The following is a 26764-nucleotide window of genomic DNA, read 5'->3' on the forward strand; positions in this document are numbered from 1 at the left end:
GCTTGCTTTTAAAAGTGATGTCACAGGCTGGCAACTCCTCTCGTCTCTTGTCTGAGGAAATTGTGAGGCGGTTGTGTGCCTTCATGGGATGAGGTATGTCAACAACAGAGGCCACCTGTGTCCCAGCCCATGCTGCTGCCCACTGCAGTGATCCACCCGGGGTCCAAGCAGGCAGGGGAGCATCTCTGGCTGCTGTTTGTGATGGTTTCCATGCCCAAAAAAGATGGGCAGAAGAACCAGGTACGTGGTGACAAGAGGTGGCAGGGAAATCTCATCCCTCTTTGAAGAAACACCAGGATTGGAGCCATGGGGACAAACTGGAGGGAAGGTGGTTTCTGCCTTTGGGGCCAACAAAGGGCCCAAAAGGCCCTTTAGGGAAACGGGATCTCATACACCCCTGTCTATGTTTGAAGAATAAGAGGCTTCATTATTGCATTTCCTGCTAGCAGAAGCCGTCTCTGGAGTGCAATAGTTGAGCCAGCCAAGCTGACCATAGAAAAGAAACGCTGCAGCCCTGGAGGATTTAAATAACTGCTGTGAACGCGCGTTGCCCTATGCCGACCTGCTCACAGTTAGCTGCTAAAGCTTCTCATACATCCGTAAGGCGTTTTGCAAAAGCATTGGTGGCATTCTGCTCATGCAAAGTGTTATCTAATAGATGGGAATTCATGCCAGCGCTACCCAAAATGTTTTCTAGTCCAAGCCTAATTAAATTTCCAACAGGAACCCCATTGCCAATCAAACAGCCCTGGTTTGTTCCGACCTCTGACGTTTTGGTTCGTTTGAGACCGTGGTGTGAAAGACCAGCAGCAGCCCAGGTAGCAACACCTATTAGTAAGTTGGCTGCGCTTCCCATTACCAGGTACTATTTTCAGCTGCTCTGTACTTTGTCGGAGTTTAAGATTTAAAATCTCTAAGTTTTGCATTTCAGGCTGAAGTCTGCGGGGAAGTTTCAGCTCTATCACTGCAATTATTTTCAAGAATTAGACTTGGAAAACACTTTTTTGGGGGTCCATTTATATTCAGTCAGAGCCTTGGGATGGGACTTTCTTATGTCTCCATAATATCTGAGACAAGAGGTTTTCATTTGCTGGGAGTTCAGGATGTACTTTTGCCCTTGCTGTAGAAAAAAAAAAAAAGGGCGGGGGGGGGGGGGAAGGTAGTGTTTGACTTTGGCATGAGCTTCTGTAAATCTCTCTTTGCAGATATCCAATAAAAACATATTAGGGTTTAGCAGATAAGTTTTTCCCCAACTGAGTTTGCCTTGAGCAAAAGAACTGGGCAGGATTTTTTCTTTGTTTTTTTCTTTTTTTTTCTTTTTTTTTTTTTTTCCTGGGACAACTGGGGAAAAGATAAGAGAGAGGAACGGCGGCAGGAGGCAGGAACGAGAGCGCCAGTGAGGAGTGGAGATGGGAGGTGGAGAGAGGCTGGTGGGGCAGGAGGTTTTCACCTACACAAGCGTGCTGCTCCCTTCCTATGTCAGGTTTCCCCAGTTCAAATGTGATATTTTTTTGTCTGGAAATCCACTGACCAAATAAATCTTTACTGCTTTTATTAGTTTGCGCGGATGAGAAGATGCATCCCTGTTCACTGGCTGCTGCTCTCACCACACTGATGAATGACAGAGAGGGTTTCTCCCCTGAAACCCAGGGCTGGAGGTTTTGTGTGTAACCGGTGCTGCTGGCTCTGGTGTAGGATGCTTTATTCTTCCGTTCATCACACGGCAGAGAAATACCAAGTCCCTCAGGGGAATCCTCCCCACCTCCCTGTTGCAAACTCTCTGCCTGCATCTCCGTGCTGTCTGTGCGTTTGCGGGATGGGCTTCAGCCCTCCATGTCCCCTGCTGTGTCCCACAGAATCAATGGTAGGGTTGGAAGGGACCTCTGGAGATGATCCAGTCCAACCCCCTGCCAGAGCAGGGTCACCCACAGCAGGTGGCACAGGAACGCCTCCAGGCGGGTTTGGAATGTCTCCAGAGATGGAGACTCCACCACCTCTCTGGGCAGCCTGTGCCAGGGCTCTGCCACCCTCACAGCAAAGAAGTTCCTCCTCATGTTGAGGTGGAACTTCCCATGGTCAAGTTTGTGCCCGTTACCTCTTGTCCTGTCACCGGGTACCTGTGACAAAGAGGTCACAGAAAGGAAAGAGCCTGGCTCCATCCTCCTGACAGCCACCCTTTCAGTATTTATAAGTGTTGATAAGATCCCCCCTCAGTCGTCTTTTTTCCAGACTGAAGAGACCCAAATCCCTCAGCCTTTCTCCATGAGAGAGGTGTTCCAGTCCCCTCAGCATCTTGGTAGCCCTTTGCTGTCCCCTCTCCAGCAGTTCCCTGTCCTTCTGGAACCGGGGAGCCCAGCACTGGACACAGCACTCCAGATGTGGCCTCCCCAGGGCAGAGCAGAGGGGGAGGATGACCTCCCTCCACCTGCTGGCCATGCTCTTCTTGATGCCCCCCAGGATGCCATTGGCCTTCTTGGCCACAAGGGCACATTGCTGGCCCATGGTCATCCTGTTGTCCCCCAGGACTCCCCTGCCAAGTCCCCTGGTTGAACCTCAGCACCTTTCAAATCACGATGGAGAAGCCCTCAGGAGAGGACCCAGCGTGAGGCGAGAGTGAAGGGAGGATCGTACCCCAGCATGGCAAAGGGTGCGCTTCACCTCCGCTTGCAGTGCGAGTATTTGGGCTGCCTCGTTAAGCTCTCAGAGAATGCAAATTTGTCAGCGGCAGCTGTAGGAGCTTGATGGTGGAAGAACAAAGTAGGAATGTATAATGTGCATATAATTGTAAAGAGAAGGATTTTTTAGTGAGCGATCAGCAGTAGTGCAGAGTAATAATCATCTTAAAGGGTGACTCTCTAGAATTAGTTGTTATTTTGTTTGAGTCCTTTGAAATCGTTTCCATACTATATAATTATCTTAAATTTTAAGTGCTTCCTGCAGTGATAATGTGTGCATTTTTGCATTCTTATGTAAATGCTTTAGCAGTTCCCAGTGTAGAATTGGAAATGTCATTCAAAAACAGGTAATGGCTTTGCAAAATCTAGGGGAAGAAATTAATCTTTTTCTTCCACATCGTCTTCCAGTTTCTGCATTCCGCGCTTGTGTAGCTGTGTTTTCAGCTCTGGCAGAAGCCGCCTTTCAATAACGAACATCCAGCCAGGGCATACACGGAAGCAAAGAGCTGAATTCCACCAATTTCACCGTCACTTTTTCATTTTCGAAAGACAAGGGGCCAGCAGCCAACTGTTATATCCTACAGAAAGAAAATAATTACTCTGTATACTCAATTAATCTGCACTCAGACATCCTAGGCAAGGCCAGCTAGGAATAATTATAAAAACATTCCACTGTGATGAAAGTCGAGGAATCCCTGACGATCAGATGGTAATCTTTCTGTGGCGTTACTGAATTGAGCAAACACGAGTAGCTGGGGCCTCTGCTGGCCCGTGGAAGTGGCCGAGGGCTGAGGCTGGCATCAAGGGCCGCGGGTGCCACTCTGGAAGGTGTCCTGCCTGTCACGGAGTTCGGAAATCGGTCTCGAGCCATCTGGGCACGTGGAGCTCTGCTCAGCTCCATGTACGTTGCTTCCAGTTCAGCAAAACGCCACCCACTCACCTGGCTGTGCAGGTGGCACAGGCTAAACACACACACATCCCCCCACCCAAATCCAAGGAAGGGTTAATTAGCCCTTGAGCGACAGATGCTAATTTTACAAATGCCTAAAGCAATATTTGATGTTCAGTCTGAGTCCCCTGAAGGCGCCGTGCAGGAACGGGAAGGGATATCGGCAGGTCGCTCTGGGAAGGTACGTTTTTCTGTTCAGACAGCCGGTTATTTTGCAAGAGGGAGAAAAGGAAGGAGCCGACAGCTCCCCCGGGAGGAGAGCGTCAGCTTGCAGTGCCAGGGGCTCGCTGACACCGTACACCCATGGTGGAGGCTGTATTCGCAGCAAAGAAAGAAGGCAAGAGTTCCGCATCATACAGAAGTATGATGATTAAAATATGAGGTCTAAAAGGCACCGTGTTTCACTAAAAAGCTAGGGCTTGGATTTCAAAGCAGGCTGGGAGTTCAGCTACCTGCCTTCTACTAGTTTCAAAGCAGCATTTTTGTCTACCTTTGCTGAGCTGTTTTGAAAATTGACATAAATTCTTACATATCATTCGCTTTTAATAATTTAGAGCTCAGTCCTGGAGCACTAACTCGGGCAAAGTCGTGATTCATTTCAGTGGGAGCTTGGCCAAAATAAGACTGTGAGGTCTGGGGGCTGTTCCAGTGATGGGGAAAGAAATCCCTGTAAATACTGCAAAGGGAAAACTGTATCTCGGATGTACCCAAGGTAATTTCTTTCCATTTCGGCAGTCAGACTGCTGATGCCAAGGCTGAGCAGGGACAGACTTTCCCTGGCTTGGATGAGACCAGAATTGAAACCTGCAGTGCTGCCTCCAGCTCTGGGGACACCAACAGCAGAAGGACACGGAGCTGTTGGAGCGGGGCCAGAGGAGGCCACAGAGATGCTCCAAGGGCTGGAGCCCCTCTGCTGTGAGGACAGGCTGAGAGAGTTGGGGGGGTTCAGCCTGGAGAAGAGAAGGCTCCGGGGAGACCTTCGAGCCCCTTCCAGTCCCTAAAGGGGCTCCAGGAAAGCTGGGGAGGGACTCTGGATCAGGGAGGGAAACCATGGGACGAGAGGGAATGGTTTTAAACTGGAAGAGGGGAGATTGAGATGAGATGTGAGGAAGAAATTCTTTGCTGTGAGGGTGATGAGCCCCTGGCCCAGGTTGCCCAGAGAAGCTGTGGCTGCTCCATCCCTGGGGGGGTTCAAGGCCAGGCTGGATGGGGCTTGGAGCAACCTGGTGTGGTGGGAGGTGTCCCTGCCCCGGGCAGGGGGGTGGAACTGGATGGTCTTTAAGGTCCTTTCCAACCCAAACCATTCTGTGATTCTATGAAATCCTCTTCTCTCCAATACCTGGTATTAAAGCTCACTTAACCCATCTCATGTTGTGACTGGGACAGCCGCTTGGGGCCACCTGGGGACAGCCTGTGCTGCTCTGTAGAGCCACAGCATAGTGGGGTAGAACAGTCCTGCCGAGGCTTCCAGCAGAGCTCCCAGACTGGCCTCACCCCGACAGCATCACTGGAGGAGGAACAGTGCCAGCACCTCTGCAGCTCAGTTTGTGGTTTGGCAGGAGAAGCCTGCCCCCCCCCCCCTGTTTGCTTTGCTTTGTCTCTCACCCCTCTCCTCTCCCTCCATTTCCACCTGGGTCTTACCTCTGCCCGTTCCCAGCCCTGCCCTCCCCTCCCTGCGTTTCCCCTGCTGGCCTCTCCCCTCCTGCAGGACCCCATCCCCAGCCGAGCACTGGTGGTGCAAGCCGTGGCGTGCCAGCGGCTGTCTCCGGGCACCGCGGTGGCATGGGGCATGGGTCTCCTGCCCTGAGACGTTGCTCCTCTTCTCAGAAAGGACCAGAGGCTTTGTCCGAGCTGGGTCTGTGGTGTAGGAGTCAAACACAGCAGATCCATCCTCCCTTATCCTCTCTGGAGGGTAATTTATCTCAACTATGTTCATTGAGGACAGGAAAATCCTAGATTGACCCAGCTCCTAACTTTGGTGTTTCTTTTAAGTGCCTGAAGGTAGGTGAGATGAATCAGAGCTTGGACTTGCACACACAGGTCCAGATTTGGACTCAGATCCTCAGGGATATTTAGATAGATGAATCCCATTTGTTTCATTGGTAGTCTTATTTTGTTTCAATGGTAGAATTTAAATGGCATTTAGTTACCCCATTTGGTCTCCACAGGCTTTAACCTCAAAGCTTTCAAAGTCCAAGGATGTCCAAGGCGTCTTTCTTGCCGGCAGGAAAATTGCGTTTCTGAACTTGCCAGCACATATTCCTTGTGGCAGGTGATTCATCAGCATTTCCCTTGAATCCTTGGTCTGCTGTGCCTTCTCCCCTCAGCCTTTTTTGCTGCTTGTTAGGTGACACTAACAACGGGTGGCCCTGGACGGTGAAATGGAAGATCAACCAGTGGGCAAACTGAGAGACGGTCACCTTTTCTGATGGACAAGCTCACCTTTATACTTTGAATTGCTGCGGGGTTTAGCTCTCTGCCTGGCTGGCTGCAGCCAGCTGTTATTTGCTGGCTTGGAAACAGATAACCAGATTTTCGAAGCAGAACTGATCCAAAGCAGTTTAGATTCTCAAAAAAAAAAAAAAAAAATACAACAGTAGTTTTCAAACTAAGCTTTGGCCTCACCTTTGAGATTCCTCCTGTAGGGCAAAGCACAGCATTTGTTCATCTAGTGCCAGAAACTTCTTTGTTTTAACCGTGCTTAAAAGGGCTTTCTGTAGCAGAGATACGAGGGTTGGGTTTAAAATCAAGGTGCTCACACCGTTTAACTTTTTGTATGATTCAGGGACGGAGATTTCGCTGCACTAGAAGCCATCTAAATCCTTTCAGGAAGCTCCCTGTCAGTTCAACAGGCAACACTGTCGGAGAAATTGAGATTGAGATGTTATATGTTCCTTGACTCAAAGTCTCGGGGAGCCTGAGAGACTTGCCGGTACAGATGTGTAAGCCAGGGAATGGTCGTGCCTATGTTTGAATTTAGTGTTTTGCTACTTTTTTCCCTGTGAGGCAGCTCAGAATGGCACCAGCTCTCCTACCGAAATACTGTAGTACAGAGATCCGCAGTGTTTGGCTCATGGAGCAACTGTTCCGTGTCGTTCCCAGAAATCTGCGATTGCTGTCCAGGCTATCTTAGGTTAGGGTTTTAAATTGCACCTCCCAGAGACATTTGGGTGCTTTCCAAGTTTAAATTAGCTCTGCAAGTGTTTTACCAGGGACCCGTTTCTCCTCTGCCGCTCAGACCCTAGCAGCTCGGTGTCTCCCAAAAGTCTGGCTCCAGAATAATCTGTTCCACAGCCCAGGGGCGGCAGGGAGTTGTGAAACAGCCAAATGACAGACCCTCGCAAAGTCCAGGTCACTGTGCGGGAAAGAAAACAGAGCTTTAGAAGCTTATCTCTGTGCTCAGGCTGCCTCTTGGAAGGATAGGGGTTCCTATTAGACCGTGTATTTGTTTTGGAGAAAGCTTCCCGTAAATCACTGAAAAAGAAAGCGTGTATTCTTAACTTCATTAGGACAGTTGGAGGACCGTTAGGAGGACGTGTAATATTCATCTCACGTTAATGGCATAGCCATATCATGAAGCGAGGTTTCTAGGGACGTATTCAGGCTTAGCCGTGGTTCCGGCGCTGACCGTAACATGAAACCTCCCATTCCTCAAGCTCCGTGCTGCCAACTTGCTTGTTAGAGCAGTGCAGTGTTTTAAATGCCAGTGCATGACTCCCCCAAATTACCCCCAGAGCCGTATGTGCTCCTCATACCTCTGCCTGTTGCGGGGGAGGTTGGGCTCTGCTCCGCTGCACAGTTTTTCGTGGGCAAGGTGCTGGGAAACTTCCCCAAAATTTCCATTAATTTGACCCTCAGAGCATTGCTGATGAGAAATGCACGTATGTCATTTACTGAGAGAAATTCAGCCTGTTCCCTGTGCAAGTGCTCCTTCTTAGGTGGGGTGTTTATCTGCTGAAACAAATGTTTTCTGCCAGTCAGCATCAACTCTTAAATAAAGGGTCATTCTTACATCTCATCTACCTGGGATAATCCTTGATTATCTTGTTTTTTAAAGTTTTTTTGCCATCTGAAATCTCTCAAATCCCTTCATTAGCCTGCCACCTAATACAAACATCCCTCTGAGATCCTCTTAGTGGCATATGTTCAATAGCGTAATTTAGGGCAGAGGAATTCCAAAGAGCATCGCCGCTTTATATCAAGAAGCAGGCTTTGGCTGCCAGTAATGCCCTGGCACTGTCAAACTACCGAGGTCTGAAAAACATCCATCCATGGCATTCGTGAATAAATGGAATGCAGTAAATCAAACTCATCTGAAAAGGTCTCATTACCATTTGGTCATAGAGGGATGCTGGTTTGGTCAGGGTGGAGCTAACCAGCTCCTTGAACCTGTGACATTCCCATTATTATTAAGCTTAATCACCTCGTAGCGAGCAAGTAAGCTGAATTAATAGTGAAAAATACCAAATAGCCTTGGTTTCTTACAGCAAGACATATATGTTTCTTTGCAGACTACACGAACGTTAAAAAACCAACCAAAATGCAGTAAAGCATTTTGGGGGAGTATTTCCCTTGCTCATAACGCATTTTAGATCAGGTCCTGAAAGAGTCACTGCTTTTCTTCAGTGTAATGACCTGCTTAACTTTCCTGACACTGACATTATCCGTGTTAAAAATTTAGCGTGCGGTGTAGTGCTTTGCAGAATAAAAACCTAATTAACAGGCCTATTAGTTTAGTATTAATATTTCGTATATCATATATTACATATATATATTATATATATTTAAAAAAGAGCATTTTAGCATACAATGCCAGTCCAAATACTGCTGCATTTAGTACTTTACAGAGGTTTACAGCGGGTTCCCAAAGCATGTTTGGTAGTATTGGTATAGGTGAGCATCTCCACGGCAGTGATTCCAGCCCAGGTGGTGCAGGGGCCGAACAGCAGCCGTCCGAGAGCCCACGAGGAATAACAGCCAACAGGACAAATGCCTTTGCCGAGAACTACAGCGTAAAAGGACGGTATTGAATGCCAAAGTATCGGCTAATCCATAGCGCCATAAATATGCATCCGCATTAATAAAATATACAGGCCAAATGGCAGGGCTGTCCTTTGGTGCGGAATAGACTCTAAGCTGACAGTGAAGCACGGGCCTGTTTGATGTAATGTGGCATTATTTCTTCTGCTGCTGCTCACGCTGTTATTTATCTTTCACTTGCTGCTTCTCGCAGTCAGTGAGCAGAGGCAATTTTTAGCGTGCAGAAAAAGACCTCGTTGGGCAGCATCTGTCTCTAAGCACATAGAATCATAGAATCATAGAATGGTTTGGGTTAGAAGGGACCTTAAAGCCCCCCCAGTGCCACCCCCTGCCCTGGGCAGGGACACCTCCCACCAGACCAGGTTGCTCCAAGCCCCGTCCAGCCTGGCCTTGAACCCCTCCAGGGATGGGGCAGCCACAGCTTCTCTGGGCAACCTGGGCCAGGGGCTCACCACCCTCACAGCAAAGAATTTCTTCCTCACATCTCATTTCAATCTCCCCTCTTCCAGTTGAAAACCGTTCCCCCTCGTCCTATGGCTCCCCTCCCTGATCCAGAGTCCCTCCCCAGCTTTCCTGTGTCCCCTTTAGAGACTGGAAGGGGCTCTGAGGTCTCCCCGGAGCCTTCTCTTCTCCAGGCTGAAGCTCGCCAACTCTCTCAGCCTGTCCTCACAGCAGAGGGGCTCCAGCCCTCAGAGCATTTTTGTGACATCCTCTGGGGCAGACCCCATCGTTCTTCTGCAGTGTCAGCCAGGTGGCCTGTGGTAGTCTGGGGACGTCCCAGCTGCGCTGAGGCTGGGCTTGTGGGGGACTCCCTGCCCAGCCTTTGGGTGGAGGAGCACTGCCTCCACCAGTTTGCCATCAGAAACGTAGGGTGGCACCTCACCAGAGCAGCAGAGGACCAGGAGATCACTTCCACATGGATTCACCCGTCGTAGCTCGCAGTGTTTGGACAAACAGGCTTCCAGCCAGGTTGCAGGTTACCACAGAAACAGCCTTCCCTGTTATCACCTACTCCCACGGGAAGGACGGCAGCACTTGTTCTGACTGTTGTTCATTCAGCTGCCCTTCCTTCAGAAAAGAGAAACCTTTGTTGCTTTCCTTTTTTCCATAGAATTTTAGGAGCATCCGCTGCTAAAAGGGTCATGTCCCAGCTTGTAATTAAACAGAGAGATTTAGAGCTTGCTGCAAACACTGATTAAATTATTGTTTTCCAGCACTTTAAGATAAATCTGCATGAATTCGTGGGTGACAGTCTGAAGGAGATCTCTTCTATCTCCTTACCCCAAGGCTGATGTCCTGTATCTAGGATAGAGCAATAAATCCCACACTCCTCCAATTAGCCCTGCTGCTTCTGCAGAGCTCCCTGGCGCAGGGAGAGCTGGACCACGAAAGCATCAGGGGATGCAGAGCTCCAGCACTGCTGCCCGTCACAGCTGCGGAGGCTGGGGTTGCCCCGATGCGGCCGTCATTCCTGCTAAACCCCCAGGGAACTGGAGGGATCCTTTTGGGATGGTACGGCCAAGGCATTCAACGTGGCAGGAGAAAGGTTGTGCTGCCCTTCTCGCCCCTCTCTCCCAGGGGGTGGTTATCAAATGCTGGCCAAGCCACCTCGATCCAGCAGCAAATTAACCCCTGGCTGCCGCAGCCCCAGCAGCAGTGTGGGTTTCCCCCGCTGGCAGCGATCATGTAGACGAATACAAGAGTAAATGTGTAAAAGGGCTACTGGGACAGGGACGTGTTTTCTTTCCCGGCTGCTCTTGCCAGCTCGCAGACATCTCGCCCTCGCAGCGGCCGGGCTGTGACAAAGCGATGTCTCTTCATGCCACGCTCGTCTGGCTGATGGAGCGGCTTTCCCTCGGTGCGTCCTTGCTGCTGCTCGATGGAAGATACCAGGCTTTGCGTGGTTGCTCTGTCCCCATGTCCCACGGAGCCGGTGGCACACAAAGCCAAAGGGACAGCTGGCAGGCAATTAGCAGCTCAGGGGAACAAACCACACGTAGCTCGCTCCAGACAAGGCGGTTGTGGTGTCTCCTAAGGCTCAGGCTCCTCTTAGTCCTCCAGCATCTCATGCCACTGGCCACCTTCAGCGAATGGCAATGGGCTGAGGCCTTGGCCATTAAAACAAGCAGGACGCTGGGCTGCCTTTAACTGAAAGCAGAACATGGGCCCTGTACTTCAAAAGGAGTTTTTCAACTTAAATATATATTTTTTTAAAGTAAAAAGTAATGCGTGACACACTTAAGCTGAGGACATTCTGCACAACAGCTGTGTCAGAGAGATTTGACAATGCCGGGATTTGATGTCAATTATAACTGCCAGAAATCTGATTGCTGTGGCTGGCAGGTTATCTGTGTAATAATGGGCATGTTATAAAATAGGTTGCTTAGCATCTTTGGGGCTCTCTGCTCTAGTTCTGGGGAAGAAAGCTGTCCTATCTGCCTTTTGCTTCCTTCTCCCTTCCTTCAATTGTTAAGCTTGGGTACACCGAACGATCAGAGGGTCAGAAATACCATAAAATTGGACCGTATTTATCAGAGACACAACTTAAAAGGCAGAGAACTTTTGTACAGATGCACAATCGTGAGGCTGAACAGCGAAGACGGTTTTACTTTGTCATAAGACAAATGACTGAAAATATCTTACCTCCGTTACGCAACTCAATGCCACAGCCTCTTATTAAATGTTGTCTTTCAGTTCTGGAAATGATGGAGGAAAAAAAAAAAAATTGAAAGGATTCAGCGAAGGGTAATGAAAATGATTAGAGGCACAGAGAACCTTTCATAGGAGGAGAGATTTAAAAAGATTAAGCCCGCTTAGTTAAAACAAGAGATGAATAAGCAGAGACAGGGTAGAGAGATGTGGGGTACTGAATGGCACAGAAGAGGCACGCTGTGTGCTGTTTTCCAAAATTAAAAGCCGAGAGAAGAAAGCTGTAAAAAAAACTAAGAGAAGAAATGTGCTTACGATCAAAAAACAACAACGGACACATTTTAAATATGTTTTCCACAGTGCTGGCTTCACCTGTGGAAGCCGCTGTTGCAGGAAACAGAGATAATGAGCTTAGGAAAATTATGGAAAGGATTGGCACTCTGGGGAAAATTGCGAGCCAACTGAGAGGAAAAGGGAATTCTTCTGGAGCTTTGAAGGGGAGCAGGATTCACCAGTTGGCGTGATCCCAAGGCTGCTGAAAGGAACCGCCAGCCTCGGTGGGTATTTGTACACTGCCCATGCTCTAGGTATGGATAGTTACCCACTTCAGGTGCCTTCGGTGATGTAAGATGACTCAATTTTTGTCCAGGTTGAGTAGGTGGGCTCTTTCCCAGCGCGTTCTCAGGGAGCACATCTTTTCCAACATCCCTGTTTTCTCTAATGGCCGTGCAGGTCGCGTATCGAGGCAGCTCTTGCTGACCTGCTCGTGGTGCTTTGCTCAGCCAGGAAGGTTTAGTTCCTCTGCTTGACTCCATCACATGGGAGGGAGCATCACAAGAAGTTGTAGCAGATCCAGGTCCAGCAAGTTCACTGCCCAAAGATGATGACAGGCACATACCTAGAGAAGAATATGAGATCAGAGTGGGGAAGTACAAGGAAAAAGTGCAGGATACTTCCATCTCCCATTTTTCAACCTTAGTCAAAGGCTATAGTGGTGTTGGCCAGTCCTTGACCAACCCTGGGAGTGCAGTCCGTGAATCAGGGGGATTTATCATGCAACAAAAACTTTGGCTAGCCATTGAGAAAGTTATTCTAATCTTTTTTTAACACCAAACCCATGGTTACACTAGTAGAGAAGATCTCTTTCCGAAGAGGCTTAATTGCAGATTAATATGTAGGCTTCCCTTTACAGATCTAGAAGCAGTAACAGGACTTCTGTTTGTGGGAAACAATAAAAATTTGATATGATTTAAAAAACAGCTTCTAGGTAGTAGTAGGATTCTATCACACGGATTTTCTCTGTCAGTCTGCTTTAGAGCCCTCAGACAACCTGATGGGCACCTTCTGCTTAATGAACCTTCCCAAGCTTCACAAAACAGGCAATGTTTAAAGAGTAGTTTCTTCCTTTTATTATATTAGAATTTCACTGATTTTGAACTAGGACTGGCAGGTCTGGTGCCCTGAAGCCACCGAAATTAAAAAAGGGTAGGAACAAGCATTAGAAGGTATTAAAATATTTATAGAGGACTTGATCATTCAGGAAATTGCAGAGGTTTGCCTGTACCACGCTTCCAGCATTGTCAGGGATGCACATGTTCAGGGCCGCTCAGCGCTGATGCAGAAGAGGAGCATTTGGGGGCAAAGTGGGTCTTCTCTCTTCCTTATTCACATCAAGTAAATTACATCTCATGACTTTGTGGGCCAGATTAGGAAACGGGCCTGCGTTTGACATCTGGGAGGTGTTCTCCTGGGCATCTTGCAGAACTTTTAAACCACATTACAGGCTTTCTCTAACAGGATTAATTTCCTCTGCGGTAATCAGAAGAGCGTCTTCTTTCTGTATGTATCATGCGTTAGTTCTCTTGCCCCAATTAAGGAGTGCTTTGGTTAATCAACACAGTCGTAGAAGTGAAGCATCACCAGAAGACAAGGGAACAATAATATGATCATGCAGAGTTCCTATCTCAATTAAATTTCAGCGTTGTTTACAGCCACTGAGTCTTTTTCCCTGGGGTCATCAGGCAGTACATCCATTCCATGGGCAGAGCATGCTGAGAGGTGACGCACCACGCTTTAAATAGGTATTTATTGATGCGCCTAAATGCCACTTAAAAATCTGGGCAAAGATGACTTGGACAAGTTTTCGCAACTGAGTCACTGATAAGGCTAGAAAAAGAGTCATGAACAAAACTTAAACCACTAAATCTCCATATTTGTAATTAATATGTTTTCTGCTTCAGTTCACTGTGTGCGTTCTTTCCCCGAGTTTGTGCATTTGATTTGCTGTGCAGAGGAACAATGTCAAGGGAATAATTACAGGATCCTTTCAATGCTTTTCTCATAGATTCAGAGAATACCTAGTGACAACCTGAAATCTTACCCTGGAGACGCTGGATATCCAGCTGCTTCCTTGGGCTCCATTTTACTCTTTCTGGAGACTTTGTCCTAAATAAATTTACGCACCCCTGACAGTCTGGGTTTCACTTGATAAATTCCTGCTGATTGCTCTATCCCAGGCAATTCCATCCTATGGAGTAGTTTGGCATCACCCTCCCGGAAAATTGTGCCTTCCTATCCCTCCTGCCAGTAAGTAGGTTTCCTGATGAAAGAATTTAGTGTATCTTTTCTATATAATTTTGAATTTAATTTCTTCTTTACACGGCCGCATGGCCGCTAGACATGCCTTCACATTGTAGCGAACTCAAGGGGAATTCCAGCCTTCAGGAAATTCCTGCTCAGCCGTAGGTTTTGGTTCAAGCAGCAGTTAGTTCAGCTTTGCAGCACCTCCTGAGGGCTTCGGGCTACCTACGGTGTCTTTGTGAGAACTCACCTGGAACAGACACAGCCAAAATCAAGCTCTGCACTGGTAGAGCATCTGTCTTCAAGAGCCCACGCAGCTTTTTGATGAGCACGTCTTTTGCTGTGACTGGCAACTGTTGTGTACGGTCACGATTGCATGGTCAAATAGCCTTCCTAATTACAGGTCCTATGAGACCTGTACATATTCATATAGAATCATAGCGTCATCGAATCGCCTAGGTTGGAAGGGACCTTTCAGATCATCGAGTCCAACCATCAACCGAACGCTGACAAAACCCATCACTAACCCATATCTCTCAGCACTATGTCTACCCATCTTTTAAATACCTCCAGGCATGGTGCCTCAACCCCTTCCCTGGGCAGCCTGTTCCAATGTTTGATAACCCTTTCAGTGAAGCATTTTTTCCTAATATCCAATCTAAACCTCCCCTGGTGCTACTTGAGGCCGTTTCCTCTTGTCCCATCGCCTGTTCCTGGGGAGAAGAGCCTGACCCCCCCTGGCTGCCCCCTCCTTTCAGGGAGTTGCAAAGAGTGAGAAGGTCTCCCCTCAGCCCCCATTTCTCCAGGCTGAACACCCCCAGCTCCCTCAGCCGCTCCTCACAAGACTTGTGCTCCAGACCCCTCACCATATATTGTGAGTTGCTCCCTCTGAAATCACTAGGATTCCTCAAAATAGGTGAATTTAAGCAAATTGGACGATACTGTGGGATTAGAAACTATCTGTGGGAACTGCAATATATCTGATGCAGAATAAATTGGTTCAAGATAATTGTAAGTTTCCATTCCCATAGCAAACAGCTTTTGGTGGCTTCCGGAAATACCGGTTTCTTCAGAGAGTCTTCCAACACTGGTGATCTAAAAGCTGTTATTTCTGATAGCGTTCAAGTTGAAGCATTCACATCTTGTGCTGTTGATATCACTGCACATTAGAGGGTGATGATCCAGAGGATACACCCCAGAACTTCACATGCCAAGATGGAGAAAATCAATCTCGGTTAATAAAAAAAGGCAGGCTTAGTGGCGCAGAAAATCACTACTCTGGAGCCTTAAAGAGGCTCCTTCAAAAATTCATGATTATAGAATGGAATCCTGGGCTACATTATGGTCCTGAAAGAGATCAGGATATGAAGGGAAAAAAATCCAATTTTCATTAAGTGGAGAAAATAAAGAATAAATCCCATATGCAGATATCGTCATTGATCCCATGGAATGTAATTATATGCTCGATATATAAGAACATTTTCCAAGTTTCCTCAAGTACCCCATACTTTTCCCAAATATTTTTCAAAGAAGTCAGTTATTTTTTTCTTCTTGTTTATTCATGGTCCTAGCACTAAACCCATCTGAATAAAATTTCTGATTATTCTGGTCAACTGCTGCAGGGTAGCTGCAGGACGGGCAACGTACAGACATTTAACAAACTCAGTAATGACCTAGTGACTTAAACTTACTACTCCATAAAATACTTGGTGATGTTCCCTGCTGATGGCACCCGTAACGCAAATACAACATGCAATAAATAGCAGAGAGGAAACATCTTTGCCCTCATACGTGCACTGTGCCTACAGCCATCCTGAATTAACTTCTAGAATATGACAGAAATCGGAAGACACTAAATACCTTTCTTTAAAGCGGATTTCCCATTTTCTGTCTAAGGGAAGTCTGAATTCCTCGGTCACGATCATCTGGGGGCCAGAAGAATTAATATTCTGTCCTGCAGTGTAGGTGGGTGTGATGGCTGATAATTTGGATGGTCTTTGGCTTTTGCACAATTAGAGCAGGAAGAATTCCAGCTTCACTTTTACAGTATTTTAGCTTTCAGCCTTGGCTTATCCGTAATGCAGTATCTGTATGGAAGAGACTGGATTATTTTAGATGTAATCTAGTCAGCTGCCTGGAAATACAGCCACTCTAAGTGTTTGCTACGAGGCCTTTTTACCAAATTATCATACACCAAATTATTCTTTTTTTTTCTTTTAATTATTTTTCACATATTTAATGCAGCTGCAGATCTATTCATGAAGGAACATTTCAGTAGTTCAGCTGATCAGCTCAAAACCAAGAAGAAGCTCCTGACAGTTTGTCTTCTTGCTTACTTAAGCATGGCTGAGTCATGACTACAGTGAATCCAGCACTTTCGTTAACTTTTATTTATTCATTCGTTTGTTCATTCATTGCCTTATTCATTGTTAGGGTGCATGTGTGAGGGGCTTGGGTGAGTGTGATTTACCATGGCGTGGGTGCCATCATCCCTGACTTCTGAGGTAAGCTGAGAATGAAATACTGTTTCACACAAATACCCGTTTTTCATCTTTTGCATAACAAGATATTCATAACATTGGACGTCTCAGAACTCATTAAAATTATTTTTATTACAAAAATGGACAAAGAGGACAGCTGAGAGACAGGAAAAAACTGGTCTTAAAATTCAACACTTAATTATATTTAGAAATTTTTCAATAGGAATGACTATATGAGCTGGAAAAGATCGGGTTTAATTGGGGCACTCAGCCCTCTCCCAGCTTTAACTTGCACTTCCTCAGTATTTTATTGAAGAATTTGCCAGCAAAGATAACACAATGGCCACTTTGCACTTGCTGCTCTGCACTGTATTTTGAACCGATGTGCTGAAGGAAGCCCTGTCCATACCCAGTTGGGTTGGCACATGGACTTGCCACACAGAAAATTACCTTTTAATTGTAATACCCCCAAATCCGGAGCACAGTTGCTTAGCATTCGTCGTTCAGAGCTTCCCTCTGCAGTCCTCCCCCCGAATCTATTTTTAAGGAGTGGGAAGGACACAGGTTGGGTTGAACTAAAGGCAAGTGATGGATGGGAACAAACGCTTGCAAAAGGTAAGCGGCCGCTTAGTGTTCAGGAGCAAGCAGAGCACTTCAGCTGCTGCAAACAGCTCACGTGGGATCAACTTCTCTTTGGCAAGGAGGATGGGTTTCCCACCGTGCAGCACCTTTCTGCAGCTGCAGCCGTAGCTGAGGAATTAAACACACGTCAGTCGAGACAAAGTGGCACAATTCTGCACCAAGCCAGTCAGGTAAAGGAGGTGGGTCTGCTTTGGTGCCGGAAGAATTGTGAGGGAATTTGACACGGTAACTGAGGACGTTATAGAGAGGTGTCTTCGTTTCTGTGCCCCGCTGTTTGTCACGAGAATCACAGAATGGTCGGGGTTGGAAGGGATTTGCGGCGTTTGACGGCGTTTGCGGGATGGGCTTCAGCCCTCCATGTCCCCTGCTGTGTCCCACAGAATCAGTGGTAGGGTTGGAAGGGACCTCTGGAGATGATCCCGTCCCACCCCCTGCCAGAGCAGGGTCACCCACAGCAGGTGGCACAGGAACGTCTCCAGGTGGGTTTGGAATGTCTCCAGAGACGGAGACTCCACCACCTCTCTGGGCAGCCTGTGCCAGGGCTCTGCCACCCTCACAGGAAAGAAGTTCCTCCTTATGTTTACGTGGAACTTCCTGTGTTCCAGTTTGTGCCCGCTGCCCTGAGTCCTGTTGCTGGGCCCCACTGAAAAGAGCCTGGCTCCATCCTCCTGACACCCTCCCATTAGATATTGCTCAGCATTGATGAGATCCCCTCTCAGTCTCCTCTTCTCCAGGCTGAACAGCCCCAGGGCTCTCAGACCTTCCTCAGCTGAGAGATGCTCCCTTCCGCTGACTATCTTCATAGCCTTCTGCTGGACTTTCTCCAGTAGTCCCCTGTCCTTCTTGAACTGCAGAGCCCAGAACTGGACACAGCACTCCAGATGTGGCCTCCCCAGGGCAGAGCAGAGGGGGAGGATGACCTCCCTCACCTGCTGGCCATGCTCTTTTTAATGTCCTCCGGAATGCCATTGGCCTTCTTGGCCACAAGGGCACATTGCTGGCTCATGGGCAACTTGTGGTCCACCAGGACTCCCAGGTCCCTCTCTGCAGAGCTGCTCTCCAGCAGGTCAGCCCCTAGACATGACTGCTGTGGCAGTTTTTGTTGAATCGTGGGATGCTCCAGGGAGGCGACTGCTGTCTGTGATGCTCATGGGGGATGGCTGGTGTGCACCATCATCACAGCTTGCTATCACAAGCCTCCCAGCCAAGGGAAAAATGAGTGGTGAAGGGGTTTTTAGTGTCTTTCTTTCTGTCTCCCCACCGTTTCTGGCCCACTGCTTCAAGGGACTCCGCCGGCTGTTGGCTCCTGCTGCTCGTACCGAGGTTAACTTGCTTCCTAAGAGAGCCAGAGTAAATGTTGTGGTTGTGTTTGCAATCTGACCCTCTGCCGCTGTGTACAAGCAGGCTTTTTGTACCCGAAACAGCTCCAAATTACTGTACATAAACCATAATCTTCCGGTGGGAGCACTGTAGTTTTCCATTTTGCTGCTAATTGGATGATACACATTCAATAGTCTTTGTTAACGTGGCTAGTGCTGGGCAGGGTACAGTGATGGAAGGCTTTTATTTAGAAATCTTGCAAAAATGCAGTGACTGTCCCTGCTTGACAGCAATTGAAACCAATCGTCAATTAACTAAATAACAGCCAATTAGCTTGAAGAAAAAAAGAAGGAAATTGCTTACTTCACATTCTTTATTGAAGCAAACGCCAGTCAGAGGATGGGAGGTTTTTTTCTTTCTCCTATGAGAAGCGAAAATGGCAAAAGATGTGCAGAAAATGCAGTGGGTTTTTTTTTTTTTTTTAAATACCATCTTTTTCTCACACAAGAATATTTGAGAAACTAAATAAGAACATCTTAAGCGCCTGAGACATTTAATTTCCTTTCGTTTTTTTAAACTCAAGATCGCAATCTTTATGCAAGCACAATTTTTCCTCCTTCCTTTCGCGCCGCTGTAGGATACTTGAAGCACAAGGGCAGCTCCGCTGAAGCTGGCTGCCTCCGCAAGGGAAAACCGGCAACCAGCTGCCTGCTGCGCCGTGCCATGACAGGCAGGATTGGGATATTAACATCCCCGTCAACAGACCAAGCTCTTCCTCTTTCACATTTTATGGAATTTTAGGGGTCCTTAGGTGAGATGTGGTCAGAACTTGGGATGTTAGAGACCCTGCAGCACCTGGAGGCCTTGGGAAGCAGCTGAGAGGTGCTGTCAGGACTGGTGTTTCGGTCTTAGCTCCTTCCAAAACCCATGTTTCATGTCTGTCTCCTTTCCTGAATATGGGCAGTAGTGCCAGCAGGTATTGATTGAGTCGAGAGCATTGCACAGGGAAAACCATTGGCAGGAAGAAAAAGTCTCTCCTGGATTACTGCTCGTTATTTTAACTGCTAGCCCAACGCCATCTCCCCAAAAGAAGCAGTGCAATTCGACATGAAGACTAGAGCTTCCGTAAAGATCCCGTACACTTTCAGCTGTGTACTGTTTAACTCTTGCCAACCCCAGGGCAGAGGCTAATGTCTGCGTTAGCCTCTTTCAGTGGCTGATAGGCTGGGCAGAGAAAAAGCACAGGTCAGCCCAAAGAGGCAGCTGCCACAAACTAACTTAATATTGCTGGGTTAGTAAGAGACGACCGTTTACTCATGGCATCCTGGCTTTGAATTTTTATCGCGCTTTCCTCCTAAGCAGTAAAGGCCAGGAGTTAATGCACAGAGGCATTACATGGCCTCGCTTCTCACCCATGGGGCTGGAGCACAGCTGGTCCTGTGGGGCTGGCATCAGGGCTGGGTCTGCCTCCTGTCCGTTACTGGCATCGATCAATAATTCTTCACTTAGACATTTTACTCCTTGTTCAAAAAGATTTTATTATGCCACTTTGAGCCGCTTACAGCATCATTTCACAGGTTTCAAATTGTGTTACGCTTCTGTTAATACTTTCAGGGCCCGTGTTTCATAATTGGATAGCGCAGGGTGAGAAGTATGTCTTTTAACCATCGGGAAAGCAATGAATATTGGATGCTTTTTCATTAACCGATGTGAGATTCAGCACTGCACATATTGATCTGTTATTTTCTTACAGGAACATTTTACACCTGAATGCAAGTTCAAAGAATCAGTATTTGAAAACTACTATGTGACGTATTCTTCAATGATCTACAGACAGCAACAGTCTGGCCGGGGTTGGTATTTGGGTCTTAACAAAGAAGGAGAAATAATGAAGGGAAACCATGTGAAGAAAAATAAACCTGCAGCACACTTTCTTCCAAAACCATTAAAAGGTAATTGCTTGGGTTTGCTCTGTCTATCTGAACTGACATTGTCGTGTGTCAGAGATGTTTAATTGCTGTGCATACATATTTGAAGGGTTCAGCTACTTATAGAACAGGAGTATAATGTTCTGTGACACACTGTTAATGTAACCAGAGCTGCTTTTTTTAGGTTTCTCTGCGTTATCTCTGCATTTCTGTAATCTAACCAAATGCACATATTAGTTCCTTTATGCCCAAAGTCCACAGTGTATCCATTACAGATAACGAAGGCTTTATCTGGAATGGCTCAAGCATCTGCTCACAGGCCATCAGCAACTTGCTGTGTGGCTTGTCAATCTGTGCTTTATTTTCCGAGATGTTTGTTTGTCTGTTTTTGCCTGAGATAAAGCTCTGATGTGCGGTGCCGCAATTAATGTGGCATCAGCATATGACATTAAAGGCAATAATGCATGTGGCATAGATATACCGCTGTGTATGAAAAGCCAGGACCTAGACTCACCCCAGTTATCCAAAGGATCTGAATCAGGACTGTGGTCAGACTTGGCTTCCTCTTTGGTCAACGCGAAGAGGGAGATCTCAGTCGATGTATGGAGGTTCTCCTTTTCTCCAGAAGAACTACCTTCCATATGCCCTTTCCTTAAGAGGAATGAAGCTGCCTACTTCTGGGCTATGCTCTTAGGTAGCCGTTTAAGGCAGTGTCATTTCAAAATCAGAGAGGATATTTCAAAGGTGTCTAGCCCTGGGTGGATGCTGGACTGGTTTGGCAGTCTACATTTAGGACTAGGTGTTAGGCACCTGATGTCAAGGTTGATCCTCACTTCTAATGCGTGTGAAAACAAAGGAAACAGATGACTGAAAATCCATTTTCACACCCACCTGCTTAGGCTACGTGTACAAGTAACAGGTCAAATCACAGCTGTCGACAGCGCTGCTTCACTGTTAATAAGGAAATGTTGATTTATAGCAGCTTAGGTCTATCCTGCAGAGTTTTGTAAGCGCGGTGGGTAGGTTGGGTGATTTAACTGGGAGAGGAAGGGTTTTTCCCTTCTCTAAACTGTCATTGCCTTGAAGAGGACCTCAGAGGCTCTTAGTGTTTGAAATGGAAGAGGTCCCCTTGCCGTGTTTCTTTCATTCGCTCCTGACACTGCATGTTGCTGAATCAAAAATCCCGATGCTTTGCCGCCGGACTTTGCACCCACAGACCGAGCAGCCCGTACCGCGTGCTGACATGCCACCTCTCTTTTGCTTTGCAGTGGCCATGTACAAAGAGCCTTCTCTCCACGATCTCACAGAGTTCTCAAGATCTGGAAGTGGGACCCCAACAAAGAGCAGAAGTGTTTCAGGAGTGCTAAATGGGGGTAAATCCATGAGCCAAAACGAGTCAACGTAGCCAGGTTCAGGCAAGCCAAGTGCTCTCTAAACAGAACCTTACCTCTGGATGCAGTTGAATTCTTACTAGCAGTCTTTCATCCAAATGTTCAATTGCCCAGGACAAGCCACCGAACTTGCATAGGTCACTCGTTTATCAGCCATTAGATCTACTGGTTGTCAAAGGATATACCCCAATAATGTAGAATATGCTTGTGCATATCACAAGGCACTTGGATAGCCAGCAAACATACCTGCGGAATAAATCTCGGAGAAGAAATGTCCAGCTCTTTCTCTCTCTCTCTCTTTTTCTGTCTCTCTTTCTCTCTCTCTCTCTCTCCTATGCTTTGTGGAATACGAAACAAAAACATTTCACAGCATTCACTGCTGATAAGAATTTGCTTTCCAACTCAGAAAAAGACCACTTTTGCTCTTCAAAGGAAATTTTAATGCTTGTATGTTTTATAGGGGCAAACAAAAAACAAATATGTAAACTCTGTTGTTTCCTTGGCTTACCGTTTTATATCTAAGGCTTGATAAAAAATGTATCCTTTAATTTGGAATAGTGCAACTTTTTGATTTCTGAACTCCAATGGGTCTTTAAAGCTATGTCTTTAAAAAAATAATTTAAAAATCAGGGTTGGAACTGAGAGTTGGTGTCTCAGGCTCAAGCAAACAGTGTTCTTGTGGTTTTAAACACAATGAAATATAAATTTTTATAGATTTGTAGTTTCTGGTAAAGTTCTTGTGCTAACCCCAGTCTGTAGGAACTGAGTTGTTTTGTTATCCCAAGTGGAAGTTACCAGAAAGGGATAAAATTATCCTCCAGTGTAGATTTCTCTTAATTCCATTTTGTGTGTCATGTTAAACTATTGTTGTGGCTTCTTTTCTAAAGACAGAAACTGTGGAATTAAGGTGACTTAATTTTTTTATAAGAAACGTCTTATTTGTAAAAGTCCTTCTTTCACTGTAACGGGCACGTGAATATTGTGTAGGAGGAAGCGTTAGGACAGGTTACCCCTAAACAACATATACTTATACATGCTATTGGAAACAATTGTTTAAAAAAAATGTAGTTAGGTTTCCATTTAGGTCATCATGTCTGTTGCATGGGAGAAAGTTGGAATATTGGCATAGAGTTGCATGATGTGTAAGATTTTGTGCATTAATCATCGTTGGATTCTGTGCTCCAAAACTGACATAGTTCCGTACAGGCAGCTTTCTGCCTCGTACGAAAAGAGTTGTTTATTATTTGTTGTATACACAACCATGCACTGAATAAACTATTTATATTAAGATGTACTTTTTAAAAAAGCTGGTTTGATTATATGATGTACATCCATGATTAATTTCGAGGGAAAGGGTTGGCAGTTAAATTATAATACTGTAATTAATGTTCAAAACGTTTCTATGTAATGGGTTATTCCCCTGTAATGCTGTATGCTATACAAATGAGAACGTGTTGTTTCTTTTGGATATTGTTAGAACTGGTCTTATGTCCCCAGCCGAGATACTCAAAACATAGTGACGATTAAGTGCCGCAAAGTCTTGGTGACGGAGCCCCAGTGAATTGCACTCCTCTGCTTTGAGCTTCTCCAGCTTCTCCGTGTCTGCCCTCCCTGTTAGACTTCCTTTAGTGCAGCCACGTAGCGCTGCCTCACAGCACACCTCCCCACAGCCCAGCGGGTCCCAAAGGGGGCCGGGAAGTCAAGCACTTGCTTCTACCAAGGTGGCGCCTTGAGGATGCTCGGAGGTTGCTGTGTGTCACTGCAGGTACCCTTTAGGGGCCAGCTGTATCTGGTCTCGAGGGAAAAGGCTCCTGTGCCTCCTGCCTTTCTGCACATGCTCTGGAGAGAAAATGTCCCTCTCCAAAAACATCAGTGAGAACTTTCCTCATCTGTAACATCCAGGCAGCTCTGACAGGTGAGCTTCACTCATCAAGGTTTATGAAGGTGTGTAGATATAGGACGAGGGGTAATGGTTTTAAACTGAAAGAGGGGAAGTTTAGATTAGATATGAGGAAGAAATTATTTCCTGTGAGGGTGGTAAGACACTGGCTCATGTTGCCCAGAGAAGTTGTGGATGCCCCTTACATGGAAATGTTCAAGACCAGGTTGGATGGGCCTCTGAGCAACCTGGTCTAGTGGGAGGTGTCCCTGCCCAGGGCAGGAGGTTGGAACGAGATGATCTTCAAGGTCCCTTCCAACCCAAACCATTCTATGATTCTATGATTCTAATATAAGGTGCTTCAAAAAGTCCTAGGAGGAACAAGTGTTCACCATGGGTGGCAGAAGAACTAGTTCTGGAAGGGAATAACGTAAATGGAGGCAAAAAGTGTCCTATGAATGTCAGCCTGAAATTAAAATGAGGTATTCTGCTGTCTGCTCTCTGTGCCTCCCACTTGACCAAGCTGGAATTAGACCTCAGACCAGGCTGGGACAATGGTTTTTTTTAAGGTTGGATCTGAGAGAGGAGGGAAGGAGATTATATTTCAGATCAAACCCCCAGATTTGTTTTGTGGCAAATAGTAGGCAAAGAGCTTTGGCTTGCTGAGCTCCCATATTGAAGCACGGTGTTGCCTGTCCCTCAGAGGGCCTGGGGATCCTCAGCTCACCCCTTTCCAAAGGGTGAAGAAGGTGGGAGCACAACCAGTGCCATAGAAATCCTTAAAAATTGAGGATGTTGCCATGATTGCTCCAGAGGTTTTGATAACTCAGTGCGTCTGGAGCATCCTGGAGTTCCCTTCAACTAATTGGAGTATGCCCTTGTGGAACACCTCTCTTAACCCTCCCAAGCCCATACATCAAATTATTGGGGTGCATGTTCCGAAAAAGGAGTCCGAGTGCCTTAGGAACATAAAACCTGATTAAAAAATAGACATATTTGTGGCAGAGCTAGGTCAATGCTGAGCTTTATCTTTCCTAAAGATAACTGGAGGTCTGCTGCTTTGCTTTATAACTGCAGTCTTACTGTTGTTCCCCACCCCGAGTACCTCCAACCTTGAAGGTCATCTGCAGTGAAAGAAAAATGCTCATCTCACAAATTGTCCCTTCTGAAATCTGTAGTCTGACCCATCTTTCGTACTGACATTGGCATCAGCTGTGAGCGTTCACTGCTAAGTGCCTAGTTTCAAAGGTTTCTTAGATACCAAGCTAAGAAAGGTCACTCTTGGATTAAAGATGAGGAGAGAGATATGGTGATAGATGACCTACAAACAGGTGTTTCTGACAGTTACATGAAATTTCTGACAAACCCGTTCCAACAATAGCTTTTCCTTCAGCTTATTGTGGACTCATGGGGGAATACTCTTGGTAGGGTCCTGATAGTAGACAAAAGCTCATGTACGCTATGGGCAAAGCAGGGGTTTACATGTAGCCTCTGGAGCCATAGACTGAGATTTAATGAGGAGAAATAGAGTTAAATGAGCCTTTGCAGACAGTGAAGTGACAGTGATATTGTGACCCAACCAGTCTTGGGTAGACAAGAATGTGGCTTCAGCAGAGGACCAGATTTAGGAGCCAGACTCTGGAGTATTTATTTATCCTTCAGCACCCGTAAATTAGAAAGTTAAACAGATGACTCCTGGATAATAGCTTCCTTTAAGAAATCTGCTAGATGTTGGAAAAACGCCCATATTGGTTGTCTATCAAGAAAAGTTATAGCCGCTGCTCAACCCACTTTGCTCTGCCACAGCTACAGCAGCAGAGTGCAGTAAGATGCACACCTGGAATAAGGACAAAGCCCAGGGGCCAGTGTGAAACCAAACCCCACGCTGGCCATGAGCCACTAACCATCTGGAGAAGGTTTGGTCCCAGGCCCTTGTGTTATTGCCAGTGTGGTGGTTGATTCCTTTCATCTGCCGCTTCTCTTGTCCCTGCCTCTCCACCGCTGCTGCCCATGTTCCATGGGGCTGGAGTTGGCTCAGGAGGTGCAAAAGCATCACAGCAGCTTTCTGATTCACCTGGGCTTCACTGGGCAAAGCCCTGAGCCACCGCAGGGGCTTGTGCGGAGGCCTTACGAAAGGCTGACAAATCCTCCCCGCCAACCCAAACGAAAACAGGTCACCCATGAAATCAGGAGGAATACTGCCAGGAGCACAACTGTTAGGAGGCAAAATTGCCACCTTTTTGTGATCCACCTGTCAGAGCTGCTTTCTCGGAGGTCTTTGGAGGGGGTTCAGGCATTGCCTGCTTGGTCTGGTTTTGGGGTGAGGGAGGGTGGGAAGAGCTCTTCTCTGTACCACAGAGAATCTTTCTTTCTTTCTTTTCCTTTCTTCTTTGCATTTACCTCATGCTACCTCATAGCATGGTTGTATCTCCGTAGCCGCTTGCTCAGCCATGTTCATCGCTGGCACGATGGAAGACAATTCCCTACTTGGGGAAAATATCTCCAAGTTATCCCAGGGAAGAATGGTGCCCCTTCTGCAGCACCGTCTGCTGTCCCCACCGCTGGTTTCCAGCCCATGGGCCAGGTTTTCCAGTGGGATAAAGACGGTTGTAACGAGCTCAGGGATGCTGTGGTACGCCAGGCCTCTCCCCAGCTGAGCACCAGCACGAGAGCCAGGTCTGACAGAGCTCTGCTGTGTCTTGAGTATCTCTGCGTGGAGACCAGAGCCAGCTCTAACGGGTTTAAATGTCTCCCTGACATATCCGTGACCAGGACACTTTTGCAGGACAGAATCTGTACGTAACAACCTCCTATCTTCTAATAAATAACTCTCTCTAAAACAGGCTCCCTCTTGTCTGGGCTCTGATTTTTATCACTGCAGCTATTTAAAGGTTCTCCACTCCAGCACTGGTGCACTGTGCCATTGCTTAGCTTTCACTGAATTACAGAATGGTCGGCGTTGGAAGGGACCTCTGGAGATGATCCAGTCCCACCCCCTGCCAGAGCAGGGTCACCCACAGCAGGTGGCACAGGAACGCGTCCAGGTGGGTTTGGAATGTCTCCAGAGACGGAGACTCCACCACCTCTCTGGGCAGCCTGTGCCAGGGCTCTGCCACCCTCAAAGCTGGGCTATCCTTGGGATATAGACCTTTTGGTGTTAACATTGTCCTTTTCCTAAGTTTTCCTGAACCACAGAGGGGCAACTTGAGTGGTCAAGAGAGGACCATCCCA

At 46.9% G+C, this 26764-nt stretch overlaps 1 protein-coding gene across 4 annotated transcripts in view; it reads left to right on the forward strand.

Annotated features, from left to right (window-relative positions):
• FGF13 (fibroblast growth factor 13) overlaps positions 1–26378 on the forward strand; it is a 273215-nt gene extending 246837 nt beyond the window's left edge. For all 4 annotated transcript variants that reach the window (XM_063346491.1, XM_063346494.1, XM_063346492.1 and 1 more), the window contains 2 exons: positions 20089–20287; positions 21532–26378. In XM_063346491.1, coding sequence (XP_063202561.1) covers positions 20089–20287; positions 21532–21668 — 336 coding nt within the window. In that variant the 3' untranslated portion in view covers positions 21669–26378. The remainder of the gene's footprint in view (positions 1–20088; positions 20288–21531) is intronic.
• Positions 26379–26764: the final 386 nt, after the last annotated feature.

This window comes from Chroicocephalus ridibundus, chromosome 9 (genome assembly GCF_963924245.1).
Source record: "Chroicocephalus ridibundus chromosome 9, bChrRid1.1, whole genome shotgun sequence".
Lineage (NCBI taxonomy): Eukaryota > Metazoa > Chordata > Aves > Charadriiformes > Laridae > Chroicocephalus > Chroicocephalus ridibundus.